Source organism: Calidris pugnax, unplaced genomic scaffold (genome assembly GCF_001431845.1).
Source record: "Calidris pugnax isolate Ruff unplaced genomic scaffold, ASM143184v1 scaffold459, whole genome shotgun sequence".
Taxonomy (NCBI): Eukaryota; Metazoa; Chordata; class Aves; order Charadriiformes; family Scolopacidae; genus Calidris; species Calidris pugnax.
In genome coordinates this window covers 1108418-1131699 of record NW_015091670.1, presented here as the reverse complement: position 1 = coordinate 1131699, position 23282 = coordinate 1108418, and the positions used below count along the sequence as shown (strand labels likewise).

The window sequence follows — 23282 nt, the reverse complement described above, 5'->3', positions numbered from 1 at the left end:
CCCGCCCCGCTGCGCGGGCCCAAGCGGAAGCTGTACAGCGCCGTGCCCGGCCGCAAGTTCATCGTGGTGAAGAGCTACGCGCCGCAGGGCGAGGGCGAGATCCAGCTCAACCGGGGCGAAGCCGTCAAGGGTGAGTGCGGGCGGCGGCGGGGGGGCGGCACCCACCTGCGGCGGGCCCCGGTCCCGCCCGGCCGTGGGCTGGCGACCGGCGGCACTGCCCGCCCCGTCTGGGGTCCCGGCACCGGCAGTGGGGCTGCGGGGCTCTGGCCCGGCGGTGGGGCTGTGGAGCCGTGGCATCCCCGGGCAGCTCCAGCCCTAGGGCCAGAGGTCCCTCGGTCGGGCCCGGGGGTGATGGCCAGGCCCCGGGGCTGCCCGGTGGTGGGGTCACATCTCCTCAATGTGGCCCTGGGGCTCTGTCCCTGCAGCCGGACCCTGGGTTGTCAGTCCCACTCTGTGACACAGGGCCGTGGGTACTGTGCTCTGCCGGGACCCCCAGGGGAAGTGGGCATCTCTCCAAACCCTCTCCTCCCAGCCCAGGGTTGACTTTGTGTCCCCAGAGCTGCTCCTGCCCCGTGCTGTGCCGTGGGGCCGGCTGCGGGCTCCCCGGTTGCCAGCCCACCCCTGGCTGGGCATGGGGGGGGGGGGGGGGGGGGGGGGGGGGGGTGAGGAGGCGCTTCCCAAACAAAACTCCCAGCCGGGGGGACGGAAGGTTTCGGGGGACGATGGCTCTGCCTGTGAGGCTGGGCCGGCTCCTGGGGAGACAGGGAAACCCTGCGGTGGGTTGTGAGGCGGCTTCCAGCAGGCAGGGATAAGGGAAGGCTTTCTCTGCAAGTGTGCTAATTCCACAGTTTTTCATAGAAAGTTTAAGGATCTTCTTTTAATCTTCCTGCCTCCACTTTTTTTTGCTGATGCTGCTCTCACTGCGGGCTGGAGCAGCCGCCAGCCCGACCGCTCGCGTTCACTGTGGTGTGGATCTGAGCTCGGGAGTGAGATGGGGCTCCCTGTTCCACGCTCCACATTGCTGCTTCAGAACCTCAGGAGGCCTCAAAGTCCTGTGCTGCGGCTACCGAAACCTCACCATGCAGGTGGCAGTCCCACCAGGCTGGCCCCACCAATGTGTTCTTGCCCCCCAAGTCGAGGTGGAGACCAGTGTGTGGTGCCCATGACTCGGCTGGTGTGCTAGATGGTGGGGCTTTCAGCTGGGGCAGATGGAGCTCAGGGGGTGGTGGGGCTTTCGGCTGGGGCAGGTGGAGCTCAGGGGGTGGTGGGGCTTTCTGCTGGGGCAGATGGAGCTCAGGGGCATTTGGTGCGTGGAGCTGTGCGTTGTGTGGTTGTGGGTAAAGGTGTTTGTTTCCGGGGGGCTGGAAGGAATTGACAGACGGAGAGGGCTGTTGGGTCAGAAGGGCACTTCCCATCTCTTCAGTCACTTGCCCAGCGCTTCCTCCCACACCCTGCTGTGTCTCCTCATGCCTTGGTGCCGTGCCGGTGGTCCTGGTGTTGTGCTGTAGTAGTTGCAACAGAATCCTTAATGCACATGTTCACCTGTGGCTGTTTGCATACCTTCCTCATTCACATTCTGTGTCATCTCCAGAGAGGAACAAGTTGTGGAAGTGCCGTGGGGAGGGAGAGGGGACTTCGTGGGTAATGGCTCCTGGGGCTGGTGGCCCTCTCAGCTGGCCTGCTCCATGTGTGGCTCAGGAGGCTTAATGAGAGTTAAAGGAGAAAGGGTTTGGTGATGTGCTGCTGGAAGCTCTCCAGGTGGTGTGGATGGGCAGCACTTGGTTATCTACTGCTTTGGAGGTGCTGGGGGGGTTTTGGGAGGACAGGAGTACGGGCAGTTACTGGGTAGAGGGCCCTGACGCCGCAGGTAGGGGGAGTGATAGGGATAAACGGGACCCAGTGCTGTGAGAAGAACTGCCACGGCTGGTGGTTTGTCACGTTTGGGGGACTTGTGACTCCTCTGGAAACGGGGTGATCTTTTGGTTGGTGGGAAGAACCCTCTCCCACCCGGCTTGTGGAACATTGAGCTGGTGTAAGTGAAGGTCCCTGGCTGGGGTGGTGCTGGACTTCTCCTTCCAGCTGAGGGGGTGCAGGGCATTCACAGATGGGCAGCAGTGGTGGAGGCCTTGGGCTGAGAGGACGTCTGGCCACGGGCAGCTCTTCCATCAGCCTGGGGGGCTTCATGTCAGGGTCCTGAAAATGCTGTCCCAGGGGGGTGGGGACTGGCTGAGCTGCCCGGGAATCGAGGCGTTGGGGTGCTGGGGGTGGGGGGTCCCCGAGAGAGAAGGTGGCAGTCGGAGGAAGTGTTGAAGTGTGGTGGGTACGAGCAGAAGAGCTGTTTGGGGAAGGGTGGGGGAGCAGATTTGGGGGGTGTTGTCAGAGAATTGCTGGAGGCAGCTGCCTCCTGAGATGAGCTGTGTTTGGGGAGAGCGAGAGCCCCGCACGGAGGGAGCTCCAAGAGTGATGCTGAGGGAGAAACCCCTGTGAAGGTGCAGGTCTGAGGGAGGAGTGATGGCAGGCGGGAGTGTGTTGTGGGAAGGGACCTCCGTGGGGAGGGCAGCGCTGGGGACAGGAGGTGGCTGGTCTGGAAGCTGTGATGGGGCTGGTGTCTCATCTGAAGATGTGTGGGTGAGGACACTGGATGGCCGTCCCATGGATGCAATGGAATGTGGGGGTTTCAGGTGGCTGGGGCTGCGAGCAGTGAGGATCGGAGAGGAGGAGAACGGCGGAACATTGGGCAGGTTTTATCTGGAGAATTGCAGCGAAGACGGAGAAGGTTTTGAGGTGGAGTGACACGAGTACCCCTGTACCCATGTGCAAGCCATGTGAAGGTTTGTGTACAGCCCTGTCGGTGTCACAGAGCAAACGCTGCTTGTTGGTGTGTGATCTTCAGAGAAACCCCTTGAGAGGGTCCTTGGACCTTCACCCAGGGTTATGTCCAGAGGCATCGTTCCTTGTTGACAGTGAATGGGCTCCTGCAAAGGTTCTTCTGAAGGGTCTGGCTGGTAGAGCCAGAGGTGCACTGAACCGAGTGTTGTGTGACGGGTTTCCTTGGGGCTTTCCAGGAGGAGTTGGTTTGGTTTTGAGAGCATGGTGCTGGCTGGGGTCTGTCTTGACGGTGTGCTGTGTCTGGTAGCTGGTGGATGACACAAGGCGATAATCAATACAGTTATTGCATTTGTAAGATAGCTTAAGAATTCAAGCAGAGGAGAGTCCGTCCTTGATCTGCTGGTTGCTGATAATGAGAAATGAAATGAGATGTGAGCGCCCCAAGCAAAGGGAGAACCAGTAGTCACCAGCACTGGAATCGCAAGGTCATGGGGAGAAACAGTTCAGAGATGAGGCACAGTGAGGACTGAATCTCCAGCCTGGGAACCAGGGAGACATGAGGAACACTGTCAATGTGCTGGTTTTGGAGTCTCATTTCTTTGTACTGGGTGATGAGGAGGAGTTATTCTCATCAGCTGTTACCCGTGCATCCCACCGTGGGTTTTCCTCTCTTGTGTGGCTCCTGGTGAACATTCCCCACTGCAGAGTCTAAGCCAGCCCTTTGTAAAATGAAGGGCCAACAGCATTTCTGTTGGCTGTGGTTATGGTTTTGCTGAACTGTTGTTGTCACAGGTCATGGTTGTGTCGGAGGAGGTTCAGGCAGAGGGGATTGTTTCACCTGTGAGTAACGCTGTTGTTGTGCAGCACAGGTGGGTTTCCTTAGCAGAGGGGTTTGCAGTTCATGCTTGATGCTCAGCCAGACGGTTTCCTCTGGACCGTATTTATCCCTCCAGAAGCACGTGGAGAGGCTGCTCGCAGGGTTCACTGGGTGCAGGGTCCCGGCCACCCCGCAGGGAAGGCTGTTCTGGGGGTTGGAAATGGAGCCATGAATAACTGGGGAGGTCGAGCCCGGGCTTTAAACTTCACCCTCAAACCACCTGTGCCTGAGGTCATCTAGAGCAAAGGGCTGACGAGCAGCTGCCTCCTCACAGGCTGCTGCCCCGGTGTTATTCCTGGTGTTGGAAGAACAGAGGTCTCCTGGTCAGTGAGTCGAGACCGTGGCTCTGCAGGGCGTCACAGTCACCTGGAAACTGGTCACGTTCCAGCTTTAAAACCACTGATACTTTCCTCCTGCTCTGCTGGTTGGAAGGCAGCTCTAGAACCTTCTGGGCTTCATCTCTTCTAACGTCTGAAATCAGTGCTCGTGGCCGGTTTAATCATTTTTTTGGTGTGGCTTTATACACAGCAGACTGCTGCGATCTGGCAGTGAGACATCAAAGGCACCGTGACCAGGTCCTCGTTTGGAAAAAGGAGACTGATTTTTTTTTTTTCTTCCCTAACAAACAAAATGACTTAGTCACGAGCACTGCCTGCTCGCCTCATCGCAGGGATGCCCGCACAGGGATCCCGGGGCTCGCTGGCTCCGAGGGCTGTGTGTGGGAGAGCAGTGTCCCACCTGATGCTGCAGAGCATCTCCTGGTCCTCCTTGTCCCCACGGTCTCTTTGTCTCGAGCTGCCCTGTCCCCAGGTGCTGACTCCAGTGTGTTCTCCGTGGCTCCAGGCAGAGCTGGGGGTCATCAGGAGCCTCCTGCCCCTGGAGCTCCTGCTGCTTCACTCTCCAAATTCTTCTGTAGCCCTTGTGCACTGACCCTTCCTGCTACCCCTCTCCATTTAATTCCCTCTCCCCGCTTTAATCCATTAATTTAAATGGATTAAAAACCTGTCTTTGGCCCCAGCATTGTGCATTTGCTGAGAACTGGACTGTGAGAGTGGGTGAATGCTCTTCCAGCTCTGGGCAGCCCTCAGTTCCTCAGCACTAATTAGGGAGGGGGGTGGATCCTTCCAGACCCTTGGAGAACAGGGTTGTTATCTCTGGTCCTGCACCGGAGGGTGTGATGGGGTGATGGTGGGCAGTGGCACAGAGCTGTCCCCATTCCCTGGGGAACGTTCCTGGGCATTGGCTTTGCTGGGGGTGCTCTGTTGTGAGCCTGGCCACCCTCCCCGGGTGACTCCAGCGGTACCTCGTTTGGGAGCCGAGCGCAGGGCAGGCTAATTGGGTGGCTGAGGCTGTTTGGTGTTGTGGGAGCCCGGGAACTGTGCTTCGGTGCTGTTTGTCTGGCGGTCAGCGTTTGGAAGTTAAAAGATTTTTCAGGAATAATGAGAGCTTCTGCAGACATGGATGAATTATTTCCTCTTGTTGTTGGGAACTTTGAAAAATGAGTCACGAAGGAGGAAGAAGGGAAGAATTGCTCATGAAAAACAAAACAAAATGAACTGATTAAAACCAAAATATCGCAGAGATGCAGAAAAATTTGTTTAGAAGACGTGGGGGTTTTGTTGCTTCTGGCTTGTACAACTGCAGGGCTGAGCCTGGTGTGACGGGGCACAGTCCTGTCCCCTTTTAGGTCAGGGACAAGCAAGTAACGCTTTTCCACTGCAGGCTTAGGTAATTTCTCTCCTAGATTTGAGCAAGGTCCCATCCCTGGGTGGTGGTTAGTCTCTGGGGTCTCCTGGAGGAGGTGTGGTAGCCCAGTGACCCGCAGAAGAACCAACCCTCAGGAGACCCCGGTGGTCCTTGTCTGGCTCCTGTCCCCATGTGGGAGGAGCCATGGTCCTTGCTGTCAAACTCTTCTCCTGAGGCAGGTGGACATAAGCAACCCTTCCCCTTGTGCTTATTTTCAAGCCATTTAAACACTTTCAACCAAATTTGTCCCCTGTGTGGAGATTTCAAAGCCAAGTTGCTGGGGACCTGGTGGCGGAGGGTGGGGGGAGCAGCCACGTGATGTCTGATGGGTCCCCGTGTCCCTGGCCCCGTGCCGTGGCTCTGCAAGCTCCACGGTGGGATCTGCCACGTTTGGGCCAAAGAGGAGCGAGAGGGTGGTGGGGTGGTGTGGGGCACGGGCAGTGTGGGGCTGGAGGGGCAGAGCTGCCGTGGGTGCACGGGGAGCCAGGGAGGAGGTGATGGGCTGTGCAGGACGTGGACACCCACGCTGTGGCCCAGCGGTGGGCTGCGGGTCACTGGGCTGCCTTGTCTCCTGCCCGGTGTGTCTTTTGGCCGTTCTTGTTTTCTGTCTGAATATCTGACCTCCTTCTGGTCCCTGCTGTGCTCCTTGTGCCAGTTGTGTCACACGGCAGCTAATTATGCCTGATGCAGAGAAGTGTCTAATCTTACTGGTTTATAAATACGTTCCTCTTCAGTTTAAGTGTTCTCTGGTTCAGATGCTCCGTGGAAGTTCTGGGGTTTCGAAACCCCACTTGCCACTTTATTTGCCCGTTCTGTATCTGCTTAAACACACGTTGCTTTGCCATTAATGTGTCCTGTTCTTTACATCTTTTCCTGTGATTTGTTTTTTATCCCTCCAATCAACCCTTCTGCTCTTCCCTAGCCCAGTTTGGTTTCTTTTGCAAATAAATAGGCCTTTATGATTGCCATCTTGGGTGGTGTCCAGGTGGATCTTGTGTTGCTTTGGATAAGTGATTTAAGATAAGAAGATAGAATTTATATACTGTTTTACTTTTTTTTAAAGCAAATAAACTTTACAAAGGTTAGGAATATTAAATACATTTAGCTTCAGCTGTGAACCTCCCCTCCCGCTCCTCTTGCACATTTATTCACTTGTTTGATGTTGGTAACAGCCCGTGTGAGTCCCCAGGGAGGGGGGTGGTACTTTGTTTGGAGTTTCTCCAGGGGTGTCACAGCTTGGACTGCGGTTTGCACAGTTATCCCAAGGTTGTGCTGTGGATGTACCCCCTGCTTATCGAGGAGGGGGCTGATGTTGGGGAGTGACCGTGTCATCCTCCCTGGTGCTCACCATCACAGAGCCACGTGGCACCAGCAGCTCCGGGGACCGTGCTGGGTTTTCTCTGGGATCGTGCAGGCTGGTGGTTGGGTGGTGGGACAGAGCTGGACTGCAGGGAGGAATGTGCTTTTTGGGGGGAAGGCAGTCTCATCGTTCAGAGCAGGCTGCAGGTTCCTGGTGATCTTGGATTATACCCACCCCAGCAGCACATCCTAGAAAGAAAGAGCCCAAAGCTGGGGCAGGACTGTAAGGGTTCAGCTCCAAGGACCCTGCCTGCCTGAGGATGCAGGTGATCAGAAGTCTGTGAGTTACGTGTGTCTTCCTGGACAGCCCCCATCACCAGAGTCTGGTGCTGGGGCTCTGAGCGTTTGTGAGACATGGCCATGAGTGTGTGAGGTACGCTAGGACACTGGGGAGGGGAGGAAAGCAGCTCGTTAGAGCCTTACAGGCTTTCTGGAATGCTGTTCATGGTCTAATATCAATCAAGCATTAAGAAGGTCAGGTGGGATCTGATGAGGACAGTGCAATGGGAAGAAGTGTCAAGATCTACTTTAGGGCAAAGGAGCGATGGAGATTCCCTGGGGACACGCGGAACAAGTAATCCCTCTATGATTATTAAATCTGCCACCAGTTGGCATTATAAACTCTATTTTTAGCAATCCTAAACTATGGCTAGAAAAATTGGTCTGGCCTAAAATTTTCTCGCTCTGTTTAAAGTTTAATTTTTGCCACAGATCAGGCTGTGCACATTCAGGCTCCTCGAGGCGTGGGAAGGGCTGGGGCTGCTCGGTGCCGAGGACACAACCCCCCCGCGTCCCGTGTCTCCCTTCCGCGCTTTATTTCCATGAATGAGTTCCTTATGGAGCGTCTCTGTTGTCTGCTTCAGGGCTGGGAGAGACTTGGAATTACTCAGAATTACTGGTGAAGGTTTTCTGAGGTACCGGGGTCAGGATATTCTCCTTCTGTTCCCTCTTGTTTTGCCTTCTGGGAAGGTCATCTTGAAAGAGATGGGAGGAAGCCAAGATGCGGCTGGTTGCTGAAGCCCGGTGTGAGAATTATACAACCTCCCGGGACTGCTGTCTGTCATAAGTCCTGCTTTCAGCTGTGCTAAATTTCTTTACTTGAGGTTAGGAGAGGATTTTTCCACTGAGATCTCACATGTTGCAGGTCAACAGCATGGTTTCTGGAGTGTCGGAGCTACTGAACTGAAAATCTCCTGCTAAGGCCAGATAACCCTTCTGGAAATCAATGTGCCATTGAAAAGACGTTCTCTGCTTAAGAATTTGGAGGGGGAAAAAAAAAAATCACAAAAGGATTTAGGGGTGGTGTCAGGCAGAACCATGTCAGGATCCCGGGTTCCTCTGCTGCACGTAGGGAGGACAAAACCAGCCTCAACTGTCATGGTCCACTTGCCTCCAGTGTTGCTTTCCATTCAGGAATGGGATGAGCTGGGGAGAGGTTGTGTTTGCTCACCATAAAACAGACCTCTGAAACTTTTTTGTAGCTTCTTTTTTTCTTCAGCATAAGTTCCTCTGCCAGGGAATATTAGTCTTCAAAACTTAGAATCATGAAATGGTTAGAGTTGGAAGGGACCTTAAAGTCCATCCAGTCCCACCCCCCTCCCCTGGGCAGGGGCACCTCCCACCAGACCAGGCTGCTCAATGGGAGCTTTCTTCATATATCAGCTTTTTTCAGTCCCAGCTTTCTCCAGAGCAGCCCGTTACCCGTGTAACACCAGGCTGGTGAGATGATGAGATGCTGGAAGAACAGCTGTGTGAGAGACAGAGTGTGTGCTTGTGGTTCTCCTGTGGTCCCTCCTCTTGTCCCCTTTCCCACCAGGACTCTGCTGCCTCTGCGGGTTCACACCAGAGCTTTATGGTGTTGGGAGCCTTGGGGTCAAGACGACTATTCTCTGCAATGTTCTGCATTTTTCATTCTTTCCTCATCTGCGTCTTTTTCTTGGAATTTCTCCTTCTCTTTTATTAAGAGAAGTGTAGTAAGCATTTCCTGTGTCAACAACTTTGTGTTTGTATATTCAGCAATGAGTAAGTTGCCCCGGTGTCTCTGAAATACACCGAAATGAGATTCCTTAGTGTGTGGATCAACTACCATTTGAAAGTTGTAGGGGTTCCTGCTGTGAGGTTGGGTTACTGCGTATTGCCATAAAAACGGTGGCATTTGTAGTTGCATCTGCAGTGATACACTGAGAACCCTTACCAGCTTGTCAGTGTAGGGGAGGAAGCCTCGTGGACGAGTCAAAAGGACGAAATGCCATCAAATACCATCAAACCTCTTACTTTCCTAGCAGAAATGCTCGTCTGTCTCCTGCTTTCCTCTCCACGTACCCAAGGAGGTACCTACAAGCCCAGCTTTATGGTGGGGACACGGGGGGTTCCCAGCAGAGGTGCCTGGGACCGGGCTGTGCTCGGCTGGTGTGCGTCACTTCGGCAGCACGGAGATACAATCCCCTTGGGATGGACCAGCACAGAAACTGTCCTCTGCTCCCAGTCTCATTTCCAGCAGGCTCTTTGGAGTTACCTCTGTCTCTTTTTACCTCTTGCGTTTGGATGGGCTCTTTTCTTTGAAGAAATGCTGTGTTTTCTCCTGGAGATACCTCCCTTTTTTTTTTCTTTTTTTTTTTTCCACCAAACGTGTGATCCAGCTTGTTCTTCATCCAGTGGATACTCCTCTGCCACGGCAGTACTTACAGACGCAGGTTCTTGGGGAAAAATGTAACATCAATCATCTTAATTTAACGCTGAGAGTGTTTTGCAGAAGGTGTGTTTGTGGGGGTGGATTTATGCTCCTGAACTCTTTCTGAAGGTCTTTCTCCATTTCCTGTGCTTCCCTACATCTGAATTCTACAGCAGAGAGAAGTGTCTCTCTAAACACCGCGCTGCTGAACGGCGTGTCTGAAAGCATGAGGAATTAAAGAGCGTCCTCACGAGTGGCTGCTGAACCAAGCACTTGCCAAAATAATAGCCAAGGTTATTCCCCCCTCGGGTTTCTTCCAGCAAGGTATGGTTCTCCTTAACGCTGTGACATTTTCCGCTTGTTGACAGAGGAAGAACAGGACAAATACAAATGTCTCATCTCATCTACCACATGCTCCTCCGCTTCCCGCATCTGTCAGATGCGCTTTGAGGACGGTCAGGTACTGACAGCCACCATCACCTCTCCGTCTTAAATCAAATTACAGCCAGGTTTGCTTCAGCTGCTGAGTGTCTCCAGTCAAACCCCTGGCACATGCTGGGTGGTGCTACCAGGCCCTCTTCTTGTGAGTACAACCCATCCTGTTCCCGGACCAGCAATTAAACAATTCTTCCTTTTGGATCAAGCCTGTGTTCAGCCCGTACCAGTTGTGAATGTAGAATCATAAAATGGTTAGAGTTGGAAGGGACCTTAAAGATCATTGAGTTCCATCCCCCTGCCCCGGGCAGGGACCACTCCCACCACACCACGTTGCTCCAAGCCCCCTCCAACCTGGTCCTGAACCCCTCCAGGGATGGGGCAGCCACAGCTTCTCTGGGCATCCACAACATGAGGACATCCCCAGCTGCCTCAACCAGCCCGAGTGTCCCTGGTGCTCCCCAACCGGCCTCGGGCCACAGCTGCACATGGGGGTCTGCTCATTGCTGCGGAGACTTATTGGAGCTCCTTCTTTCTTTTTGCTTAATTAAAAAAAAACACATTAATAGCTTGAAATTTGTGTTAGGTTGTAACAGAAAAGTTGCCTATTTATGTTCCCAGAATTTTGTTTATAAAATATATATATTATATATACTATATATATAAAAAAATACATATTTATTTATCTGGTGGGGGGTCTGGAGCACAAGTCTTGTGAGGAGCAGCTGAGGGAGCTGGGGGTGTTCAGCCTGGAGAAAAGGAGGCTGAGGGGAGACCTTCTCGCTCTCTCCAGCTCCCTGAAAGGAGGGGGCAGTCAGGGGGGGTCGGTCTCTGCTCCCAAGGAACAGGCCATGGGACAAGAGGAAATGGCCTCAAGTTGCCCCGGGGAGGTTTAGGATGGAGATTGGGAACAATTTTTTCATGGAAGGGGTTATTGGGCATTGGAATGGGCTGCCCAGGGAAGGGGTTGAAGCACCATCCCTGGAGGAATTTAAAAGCCGGGTTGACATGGTGATTTGAGACTTAGTTTAGTGATGGTTTTTATCACTATTGGTTCAATGGCTGAACTAGATAATCTTAAAGGTCCCTTCCAACCCAGACAGTTCTATGACTCCTGTATCTGTGTGTACGTGTGCCTCTGTCTTGGTAACTTTCCATAATCCCACAGCCCCTTTCTGACATCCCATAAGGAGTTTCACACAGCCCTACCAGCCCCCCTGTACCCCAAAGTGCTCCTGCTTGTCCTGTGTCCCCACGGGGGCCACTGAGGAGGTGGGGGTCTCCCCTCGGGTGCAGTGCCTGCCCCCTTCCCTTGCTGCCCCCCAGGGCGTCCTGCTCTGTGCTGTCCCCTCTGCTGTCCCCTGCTGCCAGCGCTCTCCTCTCTCCACATACCCCTTCCTCCGCCGTTCTGCCCTACCAGAGCAGTCCCACCAGGGTCCCTGATGGACTGGCCGCCTTCTCCTTCCACATGCCCTTGCTGGAGCTCTCCTGGGCGGGTGGCTCCGTTGGCTCCAGGGTCTCTGCAGAGCAGTTCCCCACTGCAAAGGGGCTGTTTGTTCCTCCCAAGGTGTTTTCCCAGCTCTGGAGTGTTCTGTCCGTTGCACTTGAGTTGGTTCTGTGAAGGGCAGAAAGTCTGATATTCCCCCCCTTCATCAGCTTTCTGTTGGGTTTCTCGGGCTGGTCTGGCAGAAGGGACAGGCTTAGGTGGAAGATTCATTTTCCCAAAGTCTGGGGTCTTTCAAAGCTGCTCCTGAGCGAAGACACCTCTCCTTGGGGGCAGCAAGCACAGACCAGATGCTGTTGGTGGCTGTTCCTGGACCTGGAGCTCTGCTGAGGTGTGGGGCTGCCATGGTCCCCATCCAGACCTGTGGGGCTGGTGTCTCCCCATGGCTGGCAGAGCCGCTGCCGTGTTGGATGCACGGTGCCATCCAGGAGAGCTCTGAGGTGGTTCATCTGCCAGCCTGTGGCTGGATGATGTGCCCTGCTGCACCAGAGATGCCCGTCTAGACTCCCTGCAGCCGGCGGTAAGAAATAGCTCTTCCAAAGGGCAATTTATCTCATCCCAAGTTAGACATTTAAAATAAGTCTGATGAATCACACTCTGAAATAGCCTATTTCTCTGTTGACTAGCTCGGATATAGATAGCCTTTTAGCTGTGCCTTTCATCTCTCTTGGCCGGTAGCGGTGGCTCCTGCAAGCCAGAGCAAGGCTTTGTTCAGCTTCAGCATCTTCCTCCTCGGAAGGTGTCCTCTGCTGCTGTCGGAACGTCCTGCTCGGGGGGTTAATGAAAAGGGCTGTCACCAGTCTGACACCCCCAGCTCTCCCCAGGGGGCTTGAACCAAAGTTATGGGTCTTCTTCTGGAACCAACAGAGATTCCCTGGTAAATCAGGGTGCTTCCCCGGTGCCGAGGCGTTCCCCTGCTCTCCCTGTGGCCGAGGCATGGCCTTGCGAAGGCGGCCAGGGACAGGCAGATGCTCATGGCTGCCTCGGCGTGCGCCGCCTCATTTAAATAGTGGATTCATCTCTTTTAATCTTTTAAAGGTGAAGTTAATTAACGACTGAACAAACCTGCCGGCGGGTATCTCTTGCATAAAGATCAGATGTGTTTCTATTCAAGGCTGCGGAGAGGTGATGCCGGCGCCTCAGCAGTTGGCTCCTGAGGAGGAGCTCCGTCCTTCCCCTCCCTGGGACTCGGCTGGCACCTGGGATGAGCTGGAGCTGCAGCTCGGGGAAGGAGCCTGCCAGCAGACATCTCCGTGCCTGACAGGAACAGCTTGCTTCAGATCCAGCCGCGTGTTTGTGGATTCAATATGGACCTTGGGTCTAACACCTGTGAGAGGCACCGGGGCTGCCTCTCCTGGGCTCTCCAGACGGTGCGTCACCGTCTCCGGGAAGTCGAGGTGTTGCTGTCACACCGGCTGGGAACGGCTGGTGGGCATGAGGGGTCTCCTTGGCGTGTTTGTTTCTTGTCTTGATTAAGGCTTAGTTAGGATGAACATGCTCTGCTCCTCCTGTCAAACCCTGTCTGCGGGGTCCCATTTTCCTTTGAGCCCCTGCCTCTCGCAGCCTTTCCTCCTCGCTGGGACGGTGATGGGTGCTGCTGAGTGCAGTGTTGGGACAGTCGTTGATGGAGCCTGCCCGCAGCCTGGGTGAGGGATGTCCCCATGTCCCCAAGGGACAGGGGGCTCTGTCTGGGCGAATGCTGGGAGGCATTCAGCTCCGGTGTAATGTCATGGCAAAACCCGGGGCACGGGTCTGGGACCCCATCCATGGGAGCTGGGGGGGATGTCCCAGCAGATATTTAGGAGGTTGATGAGGAGAAGCCGTGTTATCTATTTCTGAAATGCAAGTAATGGTAAGAATGATTCGTGTCGTTGCTGTCTGTTACCTCTGAACACTGTTTGGTTAATGTTTAATTGTTAGAATGATTGGAGTTTCTCAGGAGCAGAGGAGTTAGGGTTCCAGGCAGCTGTAGCCGGTACCTGGAGAGGTACCCAGTGCTCCCTACGAGCTCCTGAAGGACAAGGGGACCTGCTCCACCGAGCTGTGGGGACATCGGGGGCTGAGTGGGGTCAGAGAGGAGCAGCTTCTGGCCCTCGTACCATGGGTCTGTGGGAGAGGCTATGGCCTGGCTTCAGTGGGGCACGGATCCACAAGGGACAGGCTCAGATGAAGGCTTTGGTGAGTGGTTTGGGGTGGTCAGCCCAGGGTTCCCACTCTGGGACAGGAGTTGCTGGTGAAGCTGGAGGCTGGCAGAAATGGGACCAGCTGTAATTTGTAATTAATTCTGGCCTTGGCTGGGGTGCTGCCGGCCTCCGGCTTGCTGAGGGTGTTCCTTGCGTTCGTCCTGGGCTCCGTGCTCTGGCCCCAGCACCCAGATCCGCTGCTGGCAGTTTGGTGGCTTCTTCAGCTAAAGCTTTTTAGCACCATCATCATCATTTTTGAACCCAGGGATTTCTTGTTAATTTCCTGCCTGTAGCCAGCATTGGCACGGGTGCTGCCGGGTGGAGAATTATCAACAGCATGGTCCTTTGAGACTCCTGTTTGTTGGATCCCACAGGTCATTTTTTCCCTTCATGGCTTGGCCAGATGGGGAAGCCAGAGGAGCTGATCCGAGTTGCCCTTCGAAATAGACCCATTTACCCACTTGAAGTTGTGGCCTCTGACTTGGAAATAAAATAGTTCATTTGGTTTAGTTCAATTCACTCCCAAGGCTATAATTATGATAAAAGAAATTATATTCGCTTTAATTTCACCAAAGAGCGTCCACTTATAAATACAATTTGCTGTGACTAATACATTTCAGTCCAGATCTCTGATATAAATTAACTCATCTTTTTGCACATCAGAGCCCTGGTGTTGTGACGGATTCTTTATCGGTGACAGATGAAGGGGATGTCCCTGGGGGTGCAACCCCGCTGGTCCCTCCAAAGGGGCCAGGATGGACACAGGGCTTTCATCGGGGTTCTGTTTACAAACTGTTGGACATACAAATAGTCAATAAGTAGTCCAAACTTAGTGTAGGTTTACATAATAAACAAACCTCCCCTGCTCTCTTCTAAGGTTTAATTAGGACATTCCTGCCTTTCCTGGCACTTACTGTGTGTGTAATCCCGTGGTGTGGTCCCTGAGCATCGCTTTTCTCTGTCCCCTGGGGAAAGGAGTTCCCTTGTGCTCCCCCTTCCTCGCTGAGATTCCCGGGGCTGTAAATCAGTTATGAGAGTTATGGGGGCTTCCTGCAAATGCACGTGGACCAGATATTGCCAAGGAGAACTTGGGCACTGGAACACTCTCTTTGGGGGGGGGGGGGGGTGGGGGGTAGCCACTCTCCCCCCTTGCTGGGACCATGAGGAGGGTGACAATGACCTTCTCACCCCCATCCCACCCCCCTAGGTGCCTGCTGGATGGGCAGCTTGCTCGGTCCCACTTCCTCCCCCAACGTGGAGATGGTTCCTTTCGCTTCCAACTGGACACCATCCTCTTCCCAAACACCTCCAGCAGCCAGGTCGGTGCCAGTGGGGCCTTGGGGGGGTTGCAGGGTGACCCCCAGCCACCTACCAATGTGGGGATGGAGTGGCTGGGGGGGGGGGGGGGGGGGTTGGGGGTATTTTTCAGTGATTTGGTAATTTTGGGCTAGACTCCTCAGAGTAGGAGGTAGATTTGCCTCGTGCCTTGGTTGCAGACAGAGCTGGTGAGGTGGCAGAGTTGTCTCTTCCTGCCAGACATTGGCAAACAAATTTGGAGCTAAAATGTGTTTTGTGGATGACCTCTAAACATGACCTGCTGGAATTTGGGGATGCCATTTTAGCAATACGTTGCCTGTCTTTCCTTGGAAATGACTTAAATTGGTGAGATGTTCAAGTCAAATGCATTTAGGTGTCCACCGAGCTGGCAGCTGTCCCTATTTACCTTCCAGAATTAGAAAATGCTTCATTAATTCAAGTCAGCATCTTCTGTGTGCCTCAGCTTGACCTTAGCAGTGTCCCAGTTTCCGAATGGGGGGGCACACAGACCTATTTTTAGAAGGAGGACTTGGGTGGGAGCTCACCAGGCTTTCATTGCCGTAGGATGAGGTACCTTTCTGCTCGCTGAAGGAGTGCACAGAGTGTGTTCACGGCAAGGTTCAGCTGTGCAGAGGAGCTGAAACCTGTATGTTCACGTGTCTTAATGTTCTTCAAGAGCTTTTGTAGTCAAGTTCTCAGGCAAGGTGGTGAAGGGCTGAAAGAGATGTCCTCTGGGGAGCAGCTGGGGGCTCTGGGTTGGTCTGGTTTGGAGAGAAGGAGGCTGAGGAGCCACCTCATGGCTCTGCAGCTTCCTGAGGAGGGACATGGAGAGGGAGGTGATGAGCTCTTCTGCCTGGGATCCAGGGACAGGACACCTGGGAATGGCTCAAAGCTGCTCCAGGGGAGGTGGTTGGTGCCCCAAGACTGTCAGTGTTTAAGAGACATTTGGACCATGTCCTTAATAACATGCTTTAAGTTTTGGTGAGCCCTGGCTCACCCTTGGTCAGGCTGTTGGACAGGATGATTGTTGTAGGTCCCAACTGAAAACATCCTAGTCTATTGTGTTCTTTCTGAATGTAAGCCAAAGGAAGGGCAAGGATTCAGTGGAGAAAGCCAGCGAAGATAATTCAGAAAGCAGTGTTAGCAAGAACAGATATTGATGTATTTCTTGACCTGGAACCACTTGGAGCTTCTTGAGGACTTCAGTGGACAGACCAGATAGACATCTGTCTGGATTGGGTTTTTAGGAACACCAGAATCTCATGGATGTCCAGCTCAGCTTAGGCTGTGTGTTGCGTCACCTACGCTGCTGACATGGCCAGGAGGTGGTTTATGCAGAATTGCTGTTGTACATCGGGTATGGGAGGGGGGTCGGTACACGAGCAGGCTGTGTGGGGCAGGAAGGGTTTGTGTTGGAAGGGACCCTAAAGCCCCCCCAGTGCCACCCCCTGCCCTGGGCAGGGACACCTCCCACCAGCCCAGGTTGCTCCAAGCCCCCTCCAACCTGCCCTTGAACCCCTCCAGGGATGGGGCAGCCACAGCTTCTCTGGGCAACCTGGGCCAGGCTCTCACCACCCTCAGTGTAAAAAGTTTCTTCCTGAGGTCTAGTCGGAATCTCCGCTTTTTCAGTTTAAAGCCATTTCCCCCTGTACTAACGCAACAAGCCGTGCTTAAAAAGTCCTTTGCCATCTTTCCTGGAGCCCCTTTAGGTACTGAAAAGCCACAATAAGGTCACCCCGGAGCCCTCTCTTCTCCAGGCTATTCTAATAGTAGAATACAAACATGGTGGACGAGCTTTGAGCAGGAGGTGGTGCAGGAAGGAAAACAAAAATGCTATTTCCCTCCTGGGCAGAAGGGGCAGAGGAGACTTTTATTCTTATCTTTAGGATATGGACTGTTTCATAAATTGAATTTCATTTTCTGTTCTGGACCAACAGGGCCTTGTGGAGTGGGTTTGTCTCTTGGATGTGAGGCTATGGGGTAGAGGAGCCAAGAAGCGTTATCCTCTAAGGGCTTTGGTTAGAAAGTGTGTGGACCTCTGGGTTTTGGTAAAGCAGACACTGGCTGTGGGATGCCAGGCTGTCAGTGCCCCGATGCTGCCCACGGCCCAGACGTGTCACGGTGACTGAGCTGGAGACAGCTCTTGTCCTTCATTTCTGTGTTTTTCTGCTTTGCTCTTGGCTTGTGCATGTGTCCCATGTTTTCTCTCTTTCATTTTCATTCATGCTTCGCAGTCGACGAGCAGCTCCGTGAACTAGGTAACTATGAATTTTTTCTTTGTTTTCCCTCCACTCCGCTGGATCCTTTTCCACTTTTCTCCTAGTCCTATCCTCTGTGTGGGGGAGTTTACAAGGGCTTTTGGAGACCATTCCTTCCTCTTCCTTCCTTGATTCCTGCTCTCTAGCCTGGATGGGGTTGGGGGGCAGAGCACAAGGAGGGACCTTCCTTTCCCATCCTGCCAATTTTCCAGTTTCTTAATGAATTCTCTTCATTAAGAAATGGAGTTCCTCCTCTGCCTATGCACTGGCTACTTGCTCTTCACCCTTGGCTTCCCTGGGCTACTTCAGAACCACTCCTTTAAGTACTTTCATTAAAATTAAATGTTTTTCTCTTCCTTCCTCCTGATTTTCTTTGAATTTTCTTTCCCTCCCCTTGTTTCGTGTCGGGGATGCTGCTGCAGGACGTGCCTGGAGCGCGGCTGTGAAGGGCCCATCGCTCCTTCCCGTTGGGTTTCTGGACAGGAGTTTCTCTCGCTTTCCTTGGCAGCTTCATTAATTAGCACATTTCTTTCCCCCCGAAAGGTTTCCCTTCAGTTTGCAGCACTCACAGCGTGGGTAGCACGTGTTGTCAGCCCCACACCACACCGAGTGTCTGCTGCACAGGCGTCGCGCTGGGTCGCTCACGCCGGTCTCTGCTTGAGCCCATGACACCAGGTCGCTGGTGAGATTTCTCACTAAACACCCTTCCTTAACACCAAAATGGGGCACGAGCAGGACAGTACTTGGCTTTCATCATTACATTTCTTCATGCTTTATTTTCTCTTCTTTAAAAGTCCCCAGGATTTTCACTCTTTCACCACAAACAGCCCTCCCATGGCTCTCGTTGGTCTCTCACTCCTCTGTAGCTGTGAAGTGCTCTGGGGATGGAGTGACTGATGTCACACTTGATGTGTGGATGAGGTGGTCCGTTTATCGTGTCTGGCATTTTGTTTTCTGATTATTATTTTTTTTTAACAAATTTTTGGTAGTTATGGCAGCTATCCAGAGGTCTCAGCACCTGCTCTACAGCTCTCTACAGGCTTCTCTACAACTCCCTGAAAGGAGGGGGTTTGGTTTCTCATCCCAAGGAACAGGCCATGGTACAAGAGGAAATGACCTCAAGTTGTCCCAGGGGAGGTTCAGATTGGAGATTAGGAACAATTTTTTCACTGAAAGAGTTATTAAGCTTTGGAATGGGCTGCCCAGGGAAGGGGTTGAGGCACCATCCCTGGAGGTATTTAAAAGCTGAGTTGACATGGTGCTTAGAGACATGGTTTAGTGATGGTTTTTATCAGAGTTGGGTTGGTGGTTGGGCTAGATGATCTTAATGGTCTCTTCCAACCCAGACAGCTCTATGATTCTATGCTTCCTGGGGTCTCCTTGCTCTGGGGACATACTTAGTTTGAATGCAATGAAGGGGGAGCTTCTCAGCTTTGTCTTAGTTCCCTGCATGGTGCCCATCACACAGACCGCTGCCGGTGAGCAGATGGCACACTTACCTGCCAGGCTGTGTGTTTTTCATGTCCCTTGCATAATCACCTTGTCCCAATTAGCAGCAGTAGTTTTGCATGATGTCAGCTCAGCACAAGGGCATCTTCTCTTCCCAGAGTCATTGTCCTTTGATGTAAGAACGTGAAACCATCATGTTTGGTGAGGACCATGGGCCACCCGGTTCCACTTATTGTTGGTGGGAGGCCCGAAGCTGGGGTCTGCAGAAGACTCTGAAGGGAGGAAGGTGCCTGGCAGTGCTTGGCTCGGCTGGGAAGTCCCACCTGTAGTGACCCAAGGCTTAGTTGATAGCTCTTGGTGATGGGTTTTTCCTTTGGTTAACTTCTCCAGTGGCTGTTGAACCCATGATAACTTGTGCTGTCGATAATGTCCTGTGGTAGGGTGCTCCTCAGCCTAGCAAGCCTTGTGTGAAGTTACCCCCGGGTTTGTTTTAGACCCGTGTTTTGGTTGGTGCACCCTCCTCCTGTGTTAGGAGAAGCCGTGGGCAGCTGGCGTGTGCCCATCCTTTCCTGTCCACGTGCAATTCCACTGGTCTCTTGCCACTGGAGGGTCCTGCTCTATGTGTCATTGCGTGTGCAGATGCTCTCCCAGAGCCTTGCTCTCCTTGCCCTCCTCTGGGGATTCTCCTGGTTCTCTTTGTCACTGCTGGGGGGGGCTGGAGCCATGTGTGCCATTGAGTGGGGGGGATGCTGGGGGTTACGCGGTGGCTTGGTGACAGCTCTGTTCCTGCTTCATCTGATCGACCCTGCAGCAGGCAGAGACCACAGCGTGGGTCCCTCCTGGGCTGGGGACCACCCCCGGCCCGGCCAGGGGAGGTGGCTGATGGAGCTTCTCCTTGTCGCTAACAGCGTGCTGGGGGCTGGCTATTGCCATCATCTGCTTCTTTTCAACAGAAGCTGGCTTTAAAAGCCCTTTTAACCTTGCATTAACTATAGAAATTAAAGAAAAAATAACTTCAAAAAATAGAAAGCAGTTAAGGGGAGTATCAATTTAACGTTTCCTCTCTGGGTCCCAGGAGGGAGCAGCATTCGAAGGCCCCACGCTCATCATTTCTGTATTGGTACCTGCCATTTTGCAGAGGTAAAGTGGAAGTTGGCTGTGAAGGTCTGGAGCAGCGGGGTGGAATCTCAGCCTTCTAAGACAGGGCAAAACAAACATTTTTTGCTCCTGATGCAGCTTTGGGCATCTGCACTGAACTACCTTGTGCGGCACAAACGCATCCTTGTTTTCCGAGCACTGAAGATCTGGAGAGCACAGCAAGAGTGTGCAGTCTCCTCAGCTCTTCAGAGACCTGATAAATTCATGTCACCTCAAGGCTGCCCATGCCTGCCAGGCGGCTGGTGGTGGCTGTGGGGACAGGGACTGCAGCCATGCCCGACGGGTGGCCGGTGGTGGCTGTGGGGACGGGGACCGCAGCTGTGCCTGATGGACAGTTGGTGGCCTCGGGGGATCTTCCAGCCGCTGGTGCCACTTGATCAGGTCCAGCCCCTGGAGCTGCCCTGGCGGAGACATTCATTCCTCTGTCCATAATGGACTCTGGAAGAGAAAATTAAATACAGTATTAATGAATTTGGGGGTTTCTACGGGGACTGAGCAGGATTTTAGTGCCTGCAGTTTATTTCACAAGAAATTTTAATGCTGGCTGTGGTGCTGTAATTGCTGTGGTGTCCACTGTGATTGGGGCTTCAGACCCTGAGCACGAGGTCCCTGCCTGCCTTTGCTGGCTCTGAGCAGAGAACTTCCCAGCTCCTCCCCTGCCCCCCTGGCTGTAGTTATTGATTTCCTTCCTGGCTTTAAAGTTTGTGGTCGACTGTGAAGCCTTTTGGTTGTGCTCCACAGGTGATGACACCTGGTGTTTCCCCTGGTCGGGCCATGGTGGAGCAAGGGCTGAGCTCGGGGCAGGGCAGCAGCTCTCCCCAGCCCTTTCCCAGGGTCTCGCTGGTGCTTGGGGCTCCCTGGGGCTCCCCAGGGTAAGTTGTCCCCTGGGTCACTTTGTACCCTGCCATCCTGGGCGACAAAAGGCAGGGCTGTATCCCTCTGGAAGCTGAAGTGCCCCTAAACGGTGCTCTGGTTCCTTGCCTTGTGCCTTTCTGTCCAACGCAGTGTGTTTAACATCACAGCAGCTGTTTAATTTTGGCAGCGCGTGGCTGTGCCGGGAGAAGTGCAGTGTCATGCTGCTCGGCGCCGCCGGCGGGAGCACAGCGCCCTGCGGCTCCTCGGGGAGCTCCCGGCGTCTGCCATCGCAGCAGTGTCGGTGGGCTGCTCAGGGGGGTGTGATCTGGAGATTTTGGGGGTGGGTTGGTCGGTTGGTTGTTTTTTTAAAAAAAAAAAAGGCAGCAGTGAAATGGCCAGGAGTGATAAAAAAGGTGAGGTGCTGCTGGTGGCAGAGCTGCGAGCTGTCTGCGGAGTCGGGCAGAGCAGAGACCCCCGTGTCTCCCCCCAAGCACTCTGGACTCACAGTTCTCCTCGTCCGAGTTGTCCTCGCAGTCACTGTCCCCGTCACACACCCAGGCCTTGCTGATGCAGCGAGCTGCCCGGGGGGGGGGGGGGGGGGGGGGGGGCAGCTGGAGAGCTGAGGGGGGGACGTGGTGCAGAGTCAGCGAGCGATAAAATGCCTGGGTTTGTTCAGAGCCAATAAATGCAAATCACGGGGATGGTGAAGAATAGCCTGAATGGTACGTACGCAGCAGTGGGACTCAATTAGCTGTTGGCCTTCAGATAGTGCATCTCGGAGAAGCAGCTTCTCCATAGCATTGTCAGTAATAATTATAAATACAGAGAGAATCAGCAATGCTCTCTGTACAGTCAGTGCAGTGCTCCAGGGCTGGCCAGTCCCACCCCAGACGGTGGAAAGTTAGGGGTCATCATGACAGCTCTTACGATGGAAACCAAGCCTGTCAACATGGGCAGTGTAAATCCATCGTGTACCTCATCAGACAGCGTGAGGGTGAGGCCACAGCTGGAGCACTGGGACCAGTGCTGGGCTCCCCAGTTCCATAAGGACAGGGAACTGGTGGAGAGAGTCCAGTGGAGGCTATGAGGATGATGAGGGACCTCGAGCATCTCTCTTAGAAGGAGAGACTGAGGGACTTGGGTGTGTTTAGTGTGGAGACGAGCAGAGTGAGGGGGGATGTGCTCAAGGCCTGGCAATCCTTCCAGGGTGGGTGTCAGGAGGATGGGGCCAGGCTTTTCCCAGTGGTGCCCAGGGCCAGGCCAAGAGGGACCGGGCCCCAACTGGAGCAGGGGAAGCTCCATGGGAACACCCTGAGGAGGCCGTTGTTTGGTGTGAGGGTGGCAGAGGCCTGGCAGAGGCTGCCCAGAGAGGTGGTGGAGGCTCCTTCTCTGGAGACATTCCAACCCCCTGGATATGTTGCTGTGGGAGCTGCTGTGGGTGCCCCTGCTCTGGCAGGGGGTTGGCCTGGGTGCTCTCCAGAGGTCCCTGCCAACCCCACATCACTCTGTGAGCCCCTTTCCCCCTGGCGTATGGCGGTGCTGGCAGGGTGCAGGGAGTGTTATGGGGGCAAGCAGGAACCTTCAGTGGCATCTGCACAAGGAGAGACCCTCCTGCAGTTTCAGACTCATCCCTTTGGGAGATCAGTGCGTGAGAGCAGGCTGCAGTTCCATGAACAGCTTGGAGAAAGGCTGCTCGCTCACCCTCTGATACCGGTGCCGGGAGGTGCTCAAAGAGATATTGGCTCCAGCCTTAAGACAGAGGAGAGCGCTTTTTTGTGCAGTATGGTGTTAAACCGCAGGATTTATTGCTGCAGGACACTGTGGAGGCCAAGAATGTGAATGGATTTTAAAAAAGCTTCTCTTATGAAAGGCAGGTTTGTCAGTGCCCGTTCTGCGGTGAGGCTGCTGCAGTCCCTGGCTCCGGACCCCCCCCGGCTGCCGGGGGCCGAGCTGCTGAGCCCTCCCCGGGTCGCCCGGGCTCTCGCTGCTGAGTTTGCCCGAGCCCTGGTCTCAGCAGCTCCCGCAGCCAGTGTGGCCACAGACCCCTCCGCAGCCCCCCTGTGCCCATCACTGTGTGCTCTGCCGCTGCGCCAGTGGGGTCTGGGGGGGGATTCCTTCCCAAGAGACCACCAAGTGCTTTGCAGATCAGGATTTCCTCTCTGTATGGCTCTCGAGTAGATGTGGGGGGTTTCTAATCCTCCTGTCTTTAAGAACAAGCTTTCTCGGCTGCGGCAGTAAATTAGAATTGCAATTGCCAGTCCCTGCCTAAGTGTCTGATCCCGAAATGTTCCTCAGAGCGGGGCTCGCTCGGCGAGGGTTTAGCGAAATCACATCAGCCTGTAATAACCTCCAAGACGCTTTCCTGCTTTTCTTTGACAAGGCATTTTAGCTGCTTGAGTGGTGTTAATGTGGCAAAGCACGTCACGGCACTTCAGTGGGAAGAGGATTCAGGCAGCAGACAGAGGGCTTTCCTGAACTCCGGGATGCTCCTGCTGGAAGCAGCTTGTCGGCGCGGCGCAGCCTGGCACCGTGGCTGCCTGTCTCCTGGGTCTCCCCTTCCTGGCACCCTGTTGCCCATGCGTGGCTGTGAGGGGGGGGTGTGAGCCAGCTCTGGGGGCTCTTGGCTGCCTCTTCATCTTCA

At 54.0% G+C, this 23282-nt stretch overlaps 1 protein-coding gene across 1 annotated transcript in view; it reads left to right on the top strand.

Annotated features, from left to right (window-relative positions):
- SHANK3 (SH3 and multiple ankyrin repeat domains 3) overlaps positions 1-23282 on the top strand; it is a 323589-nt gene that overhangs the window by 142965 nt on the left and 157342 nt on the right. Inside the window, exon 12 of the mRNA XM_014961953.1 lies at positions 1-130. Coding sequence (XP_014817439.1) covers positions 1-130 — 130 coding nt within the window. The remainder of the gene's footprint in view (positions 131-23282) is intronic.